Source organism: Nyctereutes procyonoides, unplaced genomic scaffold (genome assembly GCF_905146905.1).
Source record: "Nyctereutes procyonoides isolate TBG_1078 unplaced genomic scaffold, NYPRO_anot_genome, whole genome shotgun sequence".
NCBI lineage: Eukaryota > Metazoa > Chordata > Mammalia > Carnivora > Canidae > Nyctereutes > Nyctereutes procyonoides.
Window position 1 is genome coordinate 39,725,450 of NW_026575139.1, and position 17,524 is coordinate 39,742,973.

The 17,524-nt window shown below is 38.0% G+C and overlaps 1 protein-coding gene across 11 annotated transcripts in view; it reads right to left on the bottom strand.

Moving 5' to 3' along the window:
- Window positions 1–227: 227 nt before the first annotated feature.
- The window catches only part of AP5M1 (adaptor related protein complex 5 subunit mu 1), a 52,080-nt gene continuing 34,783 nt past the window's right edge, over window positions 228–17,524 (bottom strand). For 7 of the 11 annotated variants that reach the window (XM_055304196.1, XM_055304195.1, XM_055304193.1 and 4 more), the window contains one exon: window positions 228–8,304. In XM_055304196.1, the coding sequence (XP_055160171.1) occupies window positions 8,303–8,304 (2 nt within the window). In that variant the 3' untranslated portion in view covers window positions 228–8,302. The remainder of the gene's footprint in view (window positions 8,305–17,524) is intronic. The other 4 variants (XM_055304194.1, XM_055304187.1, XM_055304188.1 and 1 more) reach the window with 3 other exon arrangements.

The window sequence follows — 17,524 nt, forward strand, 5'->3', positions numbered from 1 at the left end:
GCATGAATTATTTAAACATCAGAATCGTCTGAATTCCCTTAGTGATAGGACTATTTTGAAGACAACAAATACACACTTAGGAAAACCAATCATGTATACACTTAATTTTTTTATTTTTATTTTTTTCATGTATACACTTTAAAACATAGAAAATATTTAAATTTTATCCTCAGTCTTAGTGTTACCTTAAAATAAGCATTACTTGTAATTGATTAAAGAAAAGCATCTAAGGCTGTCACTTGAAGATTTTATTTACTTATTCATTAGAGACACAGATAGGGAGGCAGAGACACAGGCAGAGGGAGAAGCAGTCTCCATACAGGGAGTCCGATGCGGGTCTCAATCCCCAGTCTCCAGTATCGGGCCGTGGGCTGAAGGTGGCACTAAACCACTGAGCCACCCGTGCTGCCCTAAGGCTGCCACTTGAAAAGGAGCAACTCTTGTGAGCTATAATTATCAGAAAATGTACTCCACTAGGAAGAAGAGGAGCATCCCAAGGGCAGCCTTGCCTTCTCACTGGGTTTAAAGCCCCTCTTCAGGATTGATGAGCACTTTGCTGTAAAGATGATATCAACCTGCTTTTTCCCCCATCCAGCGTTATTTTCTCTGCTTTGATTCCTCCTTGTATTATTCTTTGTCCATTGGCAGTGAGAGTGAAGCCATGGTGATTAGCTGGGGCCTGGCATCTAGTCTCAGGAATCCTTTAGTTCAGCAGATGGGAGTAAACAGCCCAGGGATGGCCAGTGTCAGCCAGGCCCGCTCTGGGCCTTGCTCCCACCTCCTGTGTTGAAAAAATCAAGTCCTCCTTAATTTTTCAAGAAGACTTGAAGAAGTCTTCTGTCTCCTTGTCCTCCTCAAGGAGACAGAAGAAAACAATGGATTGAATTTTCTTGTTGGTTGTGAAGCCAAATTGGCCAGATGAGGAGTGTACCAAAAATGCAAATCTTTGCTGTGAAATTTATGGTTTCAAATAAGTGATTCAAGGAGTACTTCTGAGTGTTAGTACATAGCTGTTTGTCTTATTCAAAATGGAAGAGGAAATCTCCTGTTTTAAGCAGCACAGTTTTGGGCACCTGGGTGGCTCAGTGGTTGAGCATCTGCCTTTGGTTCAGGTCGTGATCCCGGGGTCCTTGTATCAAGTTCCGCATCAGGCTCCCTGCCTTTGACTTGACTGTAAGTGACAAAAAACCCAGAATGATGGTGGTTTAGGTGTGGCTTCTTTTATTGTTCTTCCATACATGGTGTCCATTCCCAAGGTCATTCATGGTCTCAAGTGGTTATTTTACCCCTAGCTATCACATCCACATTTCACATAGCAGAATAAAGGAAACAAGAAAGAGTAGGTAAAGGGCACGTGTCAGTTGTCTAATAAGAAAGATTCTCAGGAGTTGCCACATCACACTTCTGCTTTTATCTTATTGGTCAGAACTTATCAGGCCACAATGGGCTGCAAATGAGGGTCAGAAATGTATTCTTTAATCTGCATGTCCATGTGCCTAGCTAAACTTTTTACCACTATGGACTAAGTGAAGCATATATAGTGAGCAACAAGAACCAGTCACTGCCACATTCTTGTACCTCTCAGCCACCTCTCTTAGAAGCCACCAGCAGACTTCCCCTATGTTTTATTGGCCAGATAAGCATTGCATGCCCATGCCTAGGCCATTTTTGGCAAAGGAATGGTACCATCATAATTAGTTTGTATCAATCAAGACTCACCATCTAGATTTGGGCCTGGGATTATCCTCTCCCAACGGACATGGCTTCCAGAAAGACAGAGGACATCTGTAAGAAGTCAGAGCTCATAAGAGGCCTAGAGTGGATATGGTAGGCAAGATCACCTGCACACCTTCTGTATGGAATACAACAACATCCTGTATGGAATACAACAACTCTGATTTTAGGTGTAATTGAAATATCTATGGTGGTTCTTATTACAGTTTCATCTCTTCACAGCTCCCAAAATAAATAATGGATTTATTGTGTATTTGTATGTGGGGAAGGGTGGGAGAAGGTGAGAGGAACAGTCCAATCAGACCCAGCTCCCTCAGTATGTATTCTCTCTGTCTACTTAAGAGTTCATTTGAATAAAGTTCTGAATATTAAAATTGTTTGCATTCAGAAATTGGAATTAGACAAGCTTCCCAGGAAAAATATAACTGTTCCTTACTTAGGGTGAATGAGGAGGATCCCTGAAGAGTATAAGACAGAGAAAACAAATTGGCATTTAGAATTTAGGACATATTTTTAAAAAAGATTTTATTTATTCATGAGAGACACACACACACAGAGAGAGAGGCAGAGCCATAGGCAGAGAGAGAAGCAGGCTCCATGCAGGGAGCCTGATACGGAACTCGATCCTGGGACTCCAGGATCACACCCTGGGCTGAAGGCAGACGCTCAACAGCTGAGCCACGCAGGCATCCCAGAATTTAGGTCATATTGGTTAGTGGCATGTACTCATTTTTTTTTGCCACACATGAACTTTTTGGGGAGGAAGGAACAGACAGGTGAAAAAAGATGAAAAAAAAAAAAAAGGATGGAAGACAATGGCCATGAATGAAAGTAGATGAGAATGAAACAATAAGAGAGCACATATGTGAGGGGGAGGGATGGGGCTATGTGCTTTTGTCACTATTTTGTTGCTATGGTAACGAGGCAAAATTGGGTTGATGCTGCTCTATTGGTTTTATTTTGAATGGAGGACCAAATATGGGCAAGCAGAATGACAAATTAAGTCTTCAGTAAACCAAAGAGACAGTCTAACTGTATTTCCTCTAAAAATTCAATATAAGAATGCCTACATTCTTTTGAAACAATAAAATCTAAAGAAGATTCTGTATACTTATACAATAATATTGAAGTTTCTTCTTAGGAATTAATAGTGAATGAAAACTTCTAAATTATAAAATAGATGTTCACCATCGAAAAAAATTTAAATACATAAAAAACCAAAGAAGATTATAAAAAAAGACAGTTGATCTTATTTGTTAATGTTTCCATGCATACCTCTTCAGTGTTTTCACTTATATATTTTTGCCGATTGGGATCACATTTTATTATTGCCTGTTGAATATTTAATTCCAGTTCTTCACTGTCTTAGCTTGGGCTGCTATAACAAATTACCACAGACAGGATGGCTTAAACAAATATTTACTATTTCTTACCATGCCAGAGGTTAGAAAGTAGACAATCAAAATGTTGGCAAGATACAGTGTCTGGTGAGAGCCCTTTTCTTAAGAGCTCCATCCTCATGACCTAATCCCTCCCAAAGGCCCCACCTCCAAAAACCATTAGACTGTTTGTGGATTAGGGCTTCAACATTTGAATTTTGGAAAGACAAATATTCAGTGTGATTACAAATAAGCTTGTACACACTGTTACATATAAGATTTCAAAGAAGATGTTTTACATACCTTTTTTTTTTTTTGCCCCTCCATAAAGTACCTAGAGCAACTCTTGACACATTTTAGCCATTCAATAGATAGGAATTCCTATTTCCATTAATAACCACACATAAATTTAGTGTGGTCTAATATTATCTGTTGACTTATTAATTGGGGTTCCTCTTCAACCATTATAGAAGGTACCCTGCAGGAGTCCTGTTCAAGTGGATGGCTGGAGGGTTAGCAAGCCTCTGCCAGAGGGTCCCACAAGGTGGCCTTTACTTTCCTATGGTTCTCAAAGCTGAGATTTTGTACACATATGCAGTCAGACTTGGAGATGCCAACCCACATAACTAAACTCACAACAGAGATAGCCAAATTAATACAAAATCTCTAATTGGCAACAAGAAATATAACTGCTAGGAAGATGGTGTATTTTCATCTGCAAAACTAGTACATTGTCTTAGAGTCAAACAGCAACTACTAAAGTGAAACTCAGAGGTCACTAACACAGAATCAGGTAAAATACTAGTGTGTATGGAGCCTTGTCATTCAGAGAAGTCACTGTCTTTCCTAAACAGTCCATACACTCTATCTCTAGTACTAGTACCTTCTCCTCTCTCATCTGGAAGTCATCCTTAACATCTCCCTCTCCCTTACCCCCAAACACAAATAGTCACTAAAACTTGTTAATGCTACTTTATAAATATTTGCAAATTTCTTTTTTTTTTCTATTTCCACTGCTGCGGCCTTGGTACAATTCTTTATCACAAGCTCTTAACTGGTCTTCTTGCCACCAGTCTTAAAAACTTCCAATCTATTCCATTCTGTTCCTATGTTCACCCTCACCCTGGGGAGAATGAGCTTTTTCCTTCAGCACTTTAGAGTGTGCTCCTGCTCCCACTGCAGCAGCCCCTTCTCTGGACACCCTCCCTGCTCTCCAGCCACACTGAATAGCCTGCAGTTGCCTGAACTGTGTTCTCTTACTGTGCTAGGCTGCTCACTTTGCTTAAAATACCTTTTTTATTTCTGTCTTTCTTTTTAATGGCTAACTCCTTTTTGTGGTTTAAGGTGGGAATTGGGTGTTGCTGCTCCTTGCATCCTTTGGTGAGTTTTCATCTGTGCCTGCCTGGTTGGGATCTTCCAGACACACTCTCACAGCACCATGGTTTATGCTAGCAGAGTACTCACAGCCCTACACTGTGAAAACACATATATTTGTCTTTTTTCCCTACTAAACTTCAAATTCTTTGAGGAAAGAGATTGGATCTTGTTCAAGTTTGTATTCCATTCCCTGGTTTGGAGTCTGACACATAGTAGACCATGAATAAACACCTATTGAAGAATAAATAAATAAATAAATGGGTGAATCCAGGGAAGATGTCCCATTAACTTTAGTACTTTGGCTTTGTGAACCCACTCTCTTCTTGAACGATGATGGTTCACTGAAGCACTGCTAGATCAAGTCTTCTCTGAATACTATATTCTCATGAAAATGTATTTTGCTATCAAAGCTGGAAAATAGAGGTCATCTTTTTTCCAGATAAAGAAACTAAGGCACAGACAGATTATATGACACTCAAGGGCACACAGCAGAGCCAAGCTGGGTTAGGATCCTGGCCTCCTCTGTCCTCTCTTTATTTTTTCCCCTGCTACTAAGCTCTTTCCCTCAGGCATCTGTAATTTCAAATACTTCTGATCTTGTTTCTTTGAAGAATGTGTTGAATGCTTTTAGCCTTAGGAAATAAACACTCCCAACCTGCAGACAACTCCCAACAGATATTTAACTCCTTTCTGAAATGATTTTACTTCATATTTTAGGCAGGAGGGTTAAACAGAACACCTTCTAATTCAGCTGACCCTGGCCTCCTCCATTCACTTCAAAAATTCTGCAGAGGGAAAGTCACCTTCTCCTCTCATCTGGCTGGGAACATGAACATGGTCTCTGAGCTAGGATCCATTTGGTTGGATAATGCACTTCCCTGGTAGGTTTTTATAAAAATCATTCAAAATTTAGTCACGACACTAAAGCATTTGGTGCTGGAGGTGGTGAGGTAGGTGTTCAGAAAATAAAATGGAAAGCTGAGAGCTGTTTCCACGATCATTTTTCATAACAGTTCAGGCTTCTTTTCAAGCCAAACCTGGTTTTAGTGCCTACTTCTATTTCCTTTTCTCCCCTAGTCATTCTATGTATCTGGCCATTTCTGTTTAAATGATCTCTCTTGATTTGTCTTCAGTTTATTTCTCTGATTACTGTACTTACTGCTTATGGCATTTAAATATGTTTAGCAAGTCAGCTTGACTGAGGTGTCTTTTAGTTATACAACAAAATCCCCAGTTTAAATATTTGATTTATTAGAATTGTTAAATTCAAAAGACTGTTGGGAATTATATATTATTTTTAAAAAGAGGATGTCTTATAGATGGCTAGTCTATCAAATGATTGTTTTTATTATTTCTCAGGAGTTTTCATATTTCTTGTGATCATTACAGATGTTTACTCATCCAAAGAATAACCTTAGAAAAAAAGCCATAAACCCAAACTTAGGGGAAAGCTGATGGTGGAGGCTTACCATCCTACTGAGGCTTCTCTAGGGTTCACTTTGAGCCAGATTGCCCACAGTGTGTATATATATGCTGTGTGTATGTACATATGTACTCATATACAGATCTATTAAATATATCCACCATGCCTGCTTGTTGGAATATTAGGTCAAAGCACCCTAAGAAACACTCTCTACTAAGGACTCTCTACTAAGGAATAATTTTGAGCACTGTGGGTAAATTCCAAGGCAGATTAATTAAAATCATTGCATGAACAGCTATTTCTTTTTCATATCAAGCATTTATCAGAGTTTGACCTTTCTTTAAAAAAAAAAAGGCACTCTAAATGTTTACTAATAAAACCTTCAGAATCAAAGTCTTGCTAACTAGTAGTTGAGAAATAAAAATTCTAGGTGCTATGCCTAAGGTTCGTGATTACACAATAGAGAAGAAACAATTCTGGACTGATGATGCCCCTGAATTCCATGGCAGCCCCACCTGCTAGGTGGAGGTCTGAGCATCCTCACAGATTCCTTTCCCTGGGCCGGTCCTTCCCAGCAGCCTCCAAGAATAACTGTCCAGGCAGCCTCAAGCTTCCAGTAGGGGGTGCCGTTGTCTAATATAAGGCCTATTGTTCTCAATACAATTTGGTTATCTTTCAGATCATTTCTAACCTTTGCCCTTTCCCAGGATTAAATCTGTTTAAATTAATATGGGTTATTTGCTCTTGAGTTTAATGTGAATTTAATCTTATGTTACTGTCTAATACGTTACAGTGCTATTTTGGTGGCTGCTGCTGTACTGATTAGCATTAATTTCCCCAGAATATGTTCTGAATATCAGTGAGCCTGTTCAGTAGAATCAATGATAATTTTGTTTTAAAAACAGTGAAATATTTGATCACTTTATAAAAATGCATGGAAGTGAATTTTGAAGTGATCAGTTTGGGAATCAAATGAAGACTTTTGAGAGGAAATGAAATACTGGTCTTACTATACAGGTTCTGCCTTTAGAATTTTATTTTTCTGCTGGTGAGATGCATTATATTTGCATTTTTGAGCCTGAGTAATTTTAATTCCATTTTTATTGTACAAACCCAAGAGGAACATTTACTTTGTTTTCATTGATTAGTTATACAATTATTCTTTTCAGATACTACAAGAACCATGAACCATAATATTATATTCCTTGCTAATACATTTGGCAAAAGTATTTACATGAAAACACAATACATAAATGTAATGACTTTCTCAAATGAGTACATTGTTGCCAATCACCTTTATTTTAATACAAGTAAAATTCATTAAATTTTTCTCAATTAGCAAAGCGACTTTTCCAAATGAACTACTGAAGGAAAAACATTGCCTGTTTTATCCTAACCCAGCTGACTGGCCTTTTATTACTAGATGCATATTTAAGGAGGAGGGAAAAAAAAGGAAGGTTTTAATTTTAATACACTGGATGCAATGCTGACTTCTAGGAGATTAGGTATGCTTCTGATACACTTAGTTTCTTTTTGGTTAGTTTCAAAGTAGAAGTTAGAGTCAAAGGCAAAAGCCTGTCAAGCAAAGATTCTACCTTCAAGACTCTCATGTTGAAAGACAGAACTTGAAGGCCCAAATGAACAAATCCTCTGAATTGCAAAACTTAATTTAAACAAAAGAATATTGTATTTGTCCCCTTTCACTAAAATGCTTAAATCTCTCCATAAGTCTAATAACCAGATTAAGTCATTTGACACAGACAGTTGAGTTGAGCCTTGTATCTGTAAGTGCAAATGTAGCTTTTTGGAAAAAGAATACAATTAACTTTGAATTCACATTTATATAGTATAGATTTCAGATTAACTCTTTTTAAAGTAATTTTTTAATTCTAGTGTTGGTTATTCTTTTTATGTGTAGAGTGAAAACATCTTTTTTTCAAGTAAAGAAAAATGACACAGCTATGCACACACAATGAGTCAAGAGTATGGGATTTATAAAATCTGTTAGATATTCCTTTTTTTTTTCTGTTAGATATTCCTAATAAAAATGCAAAATACTAAGAAGTTAACTATCCTATGTATATATGGGGTTTCTGCTCTTAAAATACTTAATATCATTGAATTTAATTCTTGGAATACCTGTTTAGCATTCTTCAGATGGATTGTAAAATGTGAGTCAAATAATATTTCTAAGGATATAAGGTTAAGACTGAAAATTCCAATTTCTAATACTGTTGTTCTTCAAGGATAAGGGGCAACTAATACACTCTGTCTTGTAAGAAGCTAGAGAGTAAGGTGTTAAAATAAAGTCTACATTAGTCCCGAGGAAACTTACCGAAATCTCTTTCCTGATATTTCCAATAGCTCTTAAATTGACAGAGGGGTGGAGTCCTAAAAGAAAAAGAAAAAAGAATCACAGCATTAAATTAGGGGTATATGATATTCTCTAATAAAAAGAACCAGGCTCCTTGGGGAAATGGCTGATTATAGGGCTGAGGGAGAAAAATATTCAAGATGAACTCAGGGCATCCTGTAATGCCAGAAACTAGGGAAGTACTGAAAACACAAACAGGAAATGAGGCATAACAAAGGGAAATAGGAGCCAATCGAGAAGAGCTACCAATGGACAAACCTGGAAAATTTAAGCAACAAAATAAATAAGGTTGTAATAGCTTATAATCCAAAAATAATAAAGAACCATGAATACACAATTGAACAAATAAATTAAAAAAGGAGAAGGGAATAATTCCAAATGCTTTATATAGATACTCCCCACCCATCTTAATTCCTCACCCCTGTGTGTGGGCTAAGCTTAGTGATCTGCTTCTGAAGAATAGAGTGTGGAAAGGAGAAATAAGTAACTTTACATGGATAAATGTGGCAAATGCTATCTGGGCCAGGGCATCGTAGTTAACATCATCAGTGATGTCATTGACAATATGTACTCCAGATATGATGTGACAAAAATGACATTTCATCTCCCCGGTCTTCCTCCCAAATACCCATAATCCCTAGTTTAACCATGATAATAAACATCAGACAAACCCACACTTAGGGACATTCTACAAAATACTTTATCAACACTCTTAAATTGGCCAAAGTCATCAAAAACAAGAAAAGTCTGAAAACTGTCACAGACCAGATGAGGCTAAAGAGACATGTATGTAATATGATATCCTAGAGCATGACCCAGGAACAGGGAAAAATTAATGAAAGAACAAACTATGGAGTTTACTTTATAGTAAAGTACTGATGTTGATAATTAAAAACAAACAAAAGGTATTTAAGATCTTACTTCTGTTACATAGGTCTTGATAGGTTTGGAGGAAGTTGAGAATGGGGAAACAGGAAAATGTGACACAAGGACTAATCCTTCCTTTCAACAGCATAAATATTTTAAATTATCATATAGCAAAACTGACTTTTTTTTAAAGAAAATATGTGAAAAAAATGCTCCCATTCCACACCCCCAATGTTTCACCCTTCTGGATATTAGTGATCATAATGCAAATTGGATTTGAAGAAGGCTTACGTTTTGTATTAAGCTAATGGTTGACACAGTAGATGTGTCTGACTGGGTGAAATACAGGTTAGAATTGTGATTCTGACATAACCTACAGGAGCATTTGATAGCTTTTATCCCAAGAATCTATTTGCCTCTTGAATGTTTAGAATTCCCACTCTACTGGACTCCCAAGTTTTTAAAATTGTCTACCCTACCTTTCTTTGGGTGGAGGATCTCCTCCAGTAGTTACATGAAAAAGGATACACAGGAAACAGATTTTGAGGAACTTGAATCTCTGAATATGTCTCCTTTAAGTGATATTTTGAGCTGAGAATGCTAGAATGGAAATTATATTCCCTTATAATTTTGTAGGAAATATTCCATTTTCTTCTAACTTCTTGTGATCTCTAGAGGAGTCTTATTTGCTTCTCAATCTTGATTGTTTATATGTAATGTTTTCTTTCTCTAGAAACACTGTGAATCTTCTCATTGTCCTCTAAGTTTTGAAATCTCATATTTAGGAGCCTAGTATAAAGTCTATTTTTTATTAATTTATTGGACATTTTCAATGTGGAAATTCATGTTCTTCATTTATTTTTGGAAAATTTTTATGAACATTTTTGTTGGTGATTTCTACCTCTTCATCGTCCCTGTCACCCTATTATTCAGGTATTATATCTCCTTGTATGCCTCTAATTTTCTTAAGCCTACTCTTGTATTTTCTACTTGTATTTTAATCTGATTTCTGGGAGAGTTTCTCAATTTCTCTTCTAATCAATTTATTGAATTTCTCATTTCTGTTATCATACATTTAATTTTCAAGAACTTTTTTTCTTTTACATTTTCCTGAATGTTTCTTTTAATAGAATCTCCTGTTTTATGGATGCAATATCATCTTTTATTTCTTTTCTTTTCTTTTTTTTTTTTTTTAATTTACGATAGTCATACAGAGAGAGAGAGGCAGAGACACAGGCAGAGGGAGAAGCAGGCTCCATGCACCGGGAGCCTGACGTGGGATTCGATCCCGGGTCTCCAGGATCGCGCCCTGGGCCAAAGGCAGGCGCCAAACCGCTGCACCACCTAGGGATCCCTCATCTTTTATTTCTCTGAAGATTTTAATAATAGCTTTTTAAAAAAGTTTTCATCTCATCTCCCTCTATAGTCTTTGTTTCCTCCAAATTGCAACTTGTTTTTTTTCCTTTGGTTCATTTTGGACTTTATCTTTTATGATGGAAACTTCCTTTAGATATCTAAGAATCCTTAGCTGCTTGATAATAATTAAGAATTGATCACTTAAAAGCTCAATGAAGGTTCTCTGGTTAGCCTGAGAGGCTTGATGGCTATGGGTCTCACTAGAGAGTGATCAGGATGTTCTGTTTATGAGAACTCCCAGCCCACATCAGGTCATTTTTATTGGTGGGGTCAGATTTCCAAAGAAGAACTTTTATTAATCCTCCCTGAATTTATAAAGTGGTCTGCTTTCTGCAAGCCAAGTTGAGAGGCATGCTGGCAGTAGTTTTGACATTTAGTATGTATACGTATTTCACTTCATTCTTCTATTTTCAGTATCAGGCTAACATTATTAACTGCTTCTGGCCAACCCTCCTGCAAAGTCCAAAGACCTTTTTTCTCCTCCCTCTGTAGGAATCAGGAAGTGGTTCTCTGCCAGTAGAAGAAGGGATGGGATCTAGTTACATCCTTCTACCACTCTTCTCGTTCAGAGTTCATCTTCATATACATCTTCCTAAGGATCTGGGGCCATTAATTCCTGAGGCTTTAGAAATTTAATGTGCAAACCATGCTGGGTTTTTTTTTGTTTGTTTGTTTGTTTGTTTGTTTTTTTGCTTTTCCACCGTTGTCTTAAGACTCAACTTTCTCTGGGTTTACTAGGTGAGAAGCCTGTTGTCTTGCTTTCCAGCCTCTAACATACTGTTGCTATCATCTTCTTTCCTATTGTCTTTGAGTCTTTATAGCTTTTGAAAAAAAAAAAAAAAAACAACTCTCCTCAAAACCATCCTTATAGGGATCCCTGGGCGCGATCCTGGAGACCCCAGATCGAATCCCACGTCGGGCTCCCGGTGCATGGAGCCTGCTTCTCTCTCTGCCTGTGTCTCTGCCTCTCTCTCTCTCTCTCTCTCTCTCTCTTTCTCTCTGTGTGACTATCATAAATAAATAAAAAAAAATTAAAAAAAAAAAGAAAACCATCCTAATATAATACTTTCTGTGAGTTTTGGTAAGGGTGTCAGAGGAAATGTGTATGTTTAACCTGCTACCTTTAAATGCAAATCCTACATGTGTTTATTGGGCACCTACCTAGAACTTGGGACAGAACTTTAGTCTGTTGTTGCCTTGTGGAAATGAGCAGTTCAAGTTGTCCAGGGGGGATCCCTGGGTGGCGCAGCGGTTTGGCGCCTGCTTTTGGCCCAGGGCGCGATCCTGGAGACCCGGGATCAAATCCCACATCGGGCTCCCGGTGCATGGAGCCTGCTTCTCCCTCTGCCTGTGTCTCTGCCTCTCTCTCTCTCTGTGACTATCATAAATAAAAAAAAAAATCAAGTTGTCCAGGGAAACCAGAAATCTGTATTTAATATGAAATATTGAAATGATATATTATAAATACTAAAATGTTAATATGAAATAGCCCAATATAAAGTTTTTAAATATTACCAAGTAGTTAAAACTAAACACTGTGTGAAGAAAACATTTGTGAACCAAACTGAATTGTAGATTTCCAACCTATGCCACAGTTCTCTTTTTCCTGGGTTAATTTTTTGAGATTATTATTATTAGGGTCACTCATTCATAATTTTCATGGCACCCTAAATTTTGGTGTTAATTTCTGGGGAACAGTAAGCTTGTAAATATGTGAATAAAGATTTGGATCTACTAAGAAGGGAGCCTAGAAATTCTATATATTCTTTGCCATGAAGCAAAGAATATATAGAACATCAAAGAATATATAGAACATTATTTTCTCATATAGAGTTGACCCAACTCCTTAAAATCAACCTGATTTTCCAAGGTCCTTCTGATCAAAATGGATCCTGAAATATTAACTAGCTGCATGAAGTTTTCTATCTATTGTTAGGAAAAAGATTGAAAAGATATATTGTTAGGTAAAAAAAAAAAAAAGCAAGTTGGAGAACAATATGTCTAATATGATACTTTCTGTGGTAAAACAGAGAAAATATAGATGTATTTTTATAGTTGCTGGTACATGCATGAAGAAAACCTGTAAGGTTACATACAAAAATTAAGAATGACCATTATTAACCTGTGGGGTGGGAATGGGCAGATGAGACAATATGGAGAGGAGGCTTTTGCTTTATGCCATTTTCTTCAGGTATGATAATCACCTTTTTGGAAAAATTAAATTAAAAATCATATTTTAATGATAAGTTCATATCCATCTAACTTAAATTTGAAAAGAGTATTTTGTCAGCTTATGTACTGGGATTTCTGTCAATTCTCAGCTCCTGGATGTTGGCTGCTCTCTCTTGCAGCAAATGACTGCCTCAAATGTTCAGTAAAAATGGCCACAAGATGCATGATTATCATAGGCTTTTGTTACTCTGATAGCTTCCCAAAGAGGAAGAGAAAATTTTTTCCTTCTCTGGCAGTAAAGGCCCAAGAGCTCTGAGCCATCTTTCTTGATCCCTGAACCAATCACTGTGGTCAGGAGTTAACATACTGTATTCTGATTGGCCATGCCTAGGTCACATGGGGTTGCCCTCACTTGGACCACACAGAAAGGGGAAGAATATTCCCTCAGGCTAGGGAAGATGTGTAACAAACACTTATCTTCTATAGAGCTAAATGTGCTTAAAACAAGAACAAACTTACAGGCTCAGATCTCTATATCTAGACTTGCTGCAGAACCCAGGGAATCATGATGCTAGGGACATGGAAAATGACCACTGACTACCCAAATGTATGCTCTCCATTTATGCGAGCTGTGAAGTTGAAATGGGAATATGACATCTGTCTCTAAGACCGAACCTGGCTGAAGTTACTATTACAAACTGGGAAACACATTATGCCCCTTCTCCTCACAGACTTTATTCCCTCCTGGTATAAATAGTTTTTGAGTCTAAACTTAAATGGTGAGACAAAGGAAAATGTCTGCCAAAAGAGAGAGCAATATAAGCAGCTCTGGTTTCAGAAGTGCTGAGTTAATCTTCACCAAACTGTCAACGTTTTTAGAAAATAAAAAGCTCAGCTAGGCTCATTTAAAAAGTCATATAACCTGGGGGCACCTGGATGGTGCAGTTGGTTAGGCACCTGACTCTTGATTTCAGCTCAGGTCATGATCTCAGGGTCCTGGGACTGAGCCCTGTGTTGGGCTCTGTGCTCAACAGGGAGTTTGCTTGGGACTCTCTCTCCCTATGCCCCCACTGCTGTTCTCTCTCTCAAACAAATAAATAAATCTTAAAAAAAAAAAGTCATCTGGGGATCCCTGGGTGGCTCAGCGGTTTAGTGCCTGCCTTTGGCCCAGGGTGTGATCCTGGAGTCCCGGGATCGAGTCCCACGTCGGGTTCCCTGCATGGAGCCTGCTTCTCCCTCTGCTTGTGTCTCTGCCTCTTTCTCTCTGTGTCTCTCATGAATAAATAAATAAAATCTTTAAAAAAAAAAAAGTCCTCTAACCTGATGACTGAAGACAAAAGGGTGGATGTGCAGTTAGCGAGTTATCTAATGCATGCTATCTTGCAGCTTTTCCAGAACCTTGGGAAAACCCGTCTGCTTCAAGAGAAAACACAGTTCTACTCAAAACTAGCTATATCCCATGCATCGTGAGAGGAAGCAGGGTGAAGCCAAACCACTTGAATCTCTGCAATATCAGCTTCCTCATCTGTAAAATGGAGATGATGAGTCTGTTTTGTGAAACTGTGGAGAGTTATATAGTGTCCTATTGCTATTATAACAAATTACCACAGGTTTAGTGGTTTAAAACAACACAGACTTCTCATTTACAGTTCTGATGGTCAGAAGTCCTAAGTGGTTGTCAGGACTGCATTCTTTCTGGATCATGACCCTTAACTTAATCACACTTGCAAGGACTCTTTTGCCATAGAAGGTAAGAAAGAGACTTACAGGTTTCAGGGATTATGACACAGACATGTTTGGGAGCTATTATTCTGCACTACTATAGGAGTATAAAACTAAATCATTATCTGTGAAGATTTTTAGTATTGTGCTTGCCACATAACAGTTACCTGACCACATGCCAATTTGCAGATTTTAAGTTTTGACAGTGCTGATATTTGACTATGCATACAATCCACCACACAGTGCCCTGAATCATGGTGGTGGAGGGTAAATTTTAATGTTTTTCTCATGGCCCATTACACTCTAAGGACTTCAGTGGCCAACTAAGATTCCTCATTACTTTGAAGATGTACACTGGCCTTTGAGAGAGCCTCCCAAAAAGTTTCATGAAACTTTCTTAATAAATCTAAAGAAAAGTAAAGATGAAGAATTCATTAATTATAGTGAAAAAAGGAAACATTCTCATGATAACCAGAGGGGTCAATCTCTGCAGTGATGAAGTTTATATTTGGTATGATGGGCCATCCCTAGTACGTGTACCTTCTGGTTAATAATAGTCTTTGTTTGGTAGGCACTCTCCTAGGAGGGAATGCTAATGTAATACTCACTGAGTTTTCTGCTGCTGGCTGAGAATTATCAATAGGTCATAAATAAACTACCACCACATAGGAAAGACAATAAGATTATATATACTCCTACCACCTCCAATTACAGTAAGAGCAACAATTATAAGGTTGTACTCCTACAGCCACCCTAGGGAGAAAATGAAAGGAAAATGTTCCATTAGCTTAATGAAGAGAGCACAGCAGAGCTACAGTCAAATTTTCTCACTATTAGCACCTATGGTGTGCTCCAGCACACAAGGGAAGCTTGATACAGGGTAACAATTAAACTTTCTGACAATTAGCCCCTACAATGTACATTCCCTGAACCCAAAGGAGACATTTCAAAGAATTACATTTCTATTTTTCTCACCTCTTGATTATGAAATTTTAGTGAGTCGTTTGTGGAAAGGAGTCAGGACCAAAAGTGTATTTTATAGATGACTATGAAGTGTCACTGGCAGGCTTGCTGGAGGACACATAAACTGAATGGTAGAGTTTGTAAAAGGGAGGGTTATGAAAGATGAGAGCAGAGAAATGGTCATACCAACCTAATTTAGGGACTAGATGGACTGGATCAATGTTAGTAGTTTCAGTATTTAGAGTAACCTCACTCTTACCTGTCTAAGGAAGGAGAAAAATTGGTGGGGATGGTGCTGGAAACAGATGTAAGATCTCTTATTCCAACTGCCAAAGAATCGGGTTCACTTCCTGGAAGGCATTGTATAAAGAGAGCTCCTGACACTGGCTGCCCTGTGCCCAGATTCTGGTCTACCACTTCATCCCGCCAAACTCCAATTTCCCTCCTCTACAAAATGGAAATACCAAACTTCCATGGGTTGTTGGGAAAATTAAAAGAAAAGAAGGCCTAGGGATTAATCAACAGTAAGTGCTTAACAAATGTTAGTTATTATGATCTATGTTCAGAATTAGCCTAGAACATTATGCATTTGTATGGCATTAAGTAAATATTTGTGTGCAATGACTACTCTCAAAATTTCCTTCTAGAGACCAAGATTTAAACTTTACTTGGGTGATAGAATAAGCAGTTCACTTTGTTTCATCTCAGTTTAAGAAGTAAAAGATGTTTTTGCAATTTGGAGATGCAACCATCTGACCTCCTCTACGCATCATCCATAAATATAGGGATAAATATGGACAAATAATAGCTATGCCACCACAGGAGGCTTTTGTTTGGTTCAACTTCTTCACCCCACAAAGTGGAATACTGATACTTGATCATACCAATCCACTACTGCTATTGCCTCTTATTGCCACACGGAGTTGCTGTTGAAAAATGGGTGTTCCACTGCCCAGCAGGCCCCACCTATGGTGCAAGGAAATCTCTGCGCAGGACAGAGGAGTTCTTAGACGAAGGCCAACTCCTCTTCCCTGGAGCTAGCTTTGACCCAAGGTGCAACTCCAGTGTAAGCTTTTTCCTGTTTTATACCCCATGACCACCAGAACATCTGTTGGCCTCAGTAACTAGATCAAAACGCATTCAACCCAGAAACCTCTCTCATCACCCTTCCCTGGAGTTAACACCTCCAGGAATCAGGTAACTTCTCAGTTTAAATCTTATAATTACTGATAGAAAGCTAAAAAAGGAAAATGTAATTTCAAATAATAGATTCTATCTTACTGAGAAACAGCATTCCCTAGAATAGGATGTTTCTTTTCTTTTCTTTTTTTTTTTAGAATAGGATGTTTCAAGCATTATTATCCTTTGTGGATTTTGCTGGTATTTCAGAAGGTAGTTTGCAACTGTAGTTAGAATTTAGGTATTCTGTGAAATTGCCACAGTTGTTTTATTTTTTTTTAGGGAGGTTTTTATTTTTTATCTTATTGACTGATTGATGGAGTATGGTGGGGGGGAGGGAGGAAGGGAGAGGGAGAGAGGATCTTAAGCAGGCTCCATGGTTATTGTGGAGCCCAACGTGGGGCTTGATCTTACAACCCTGAGATCATGACCTGAGCCGAAGTTGAGTGGGATTCTTAATTGACTGAGTCACCCAGGCGCCCCACTACAGTTGTTTTAAAATCATTTAGTTTGTATGAAGATACTGATTTTAAAAAGTAAAAGTACTTCTCAATTACACCTTCACCTGTCCTTGGGACACCTGTTGTTTTCAACAAGCAAAGTCACTTCCTGAATGGTGTAGAAGCTGTTTTTCATAGCACTTGCTGTTGTCTTCCTGATTATCAGAAGGTCCACTCTTGCCCCCGCCACACTTGCCTTCAGTTTCTGTGACAATTGTACATTTAAAAATCGTACCCCACTTCCACTCCCCCAGAACTCATTCTTTTTTTTTAACTCTAATTTATCACTACTGACATACTATATATTTTTCTTAGTGATTTTGTTAACATTTGTTAAGAAGAGCCCCCGGGTGTGGGATGGTGGGCCATGGTTCAACAAAAACCACAAGGGAAAGTAAAAGGAAAGGGAGAGAGAAAC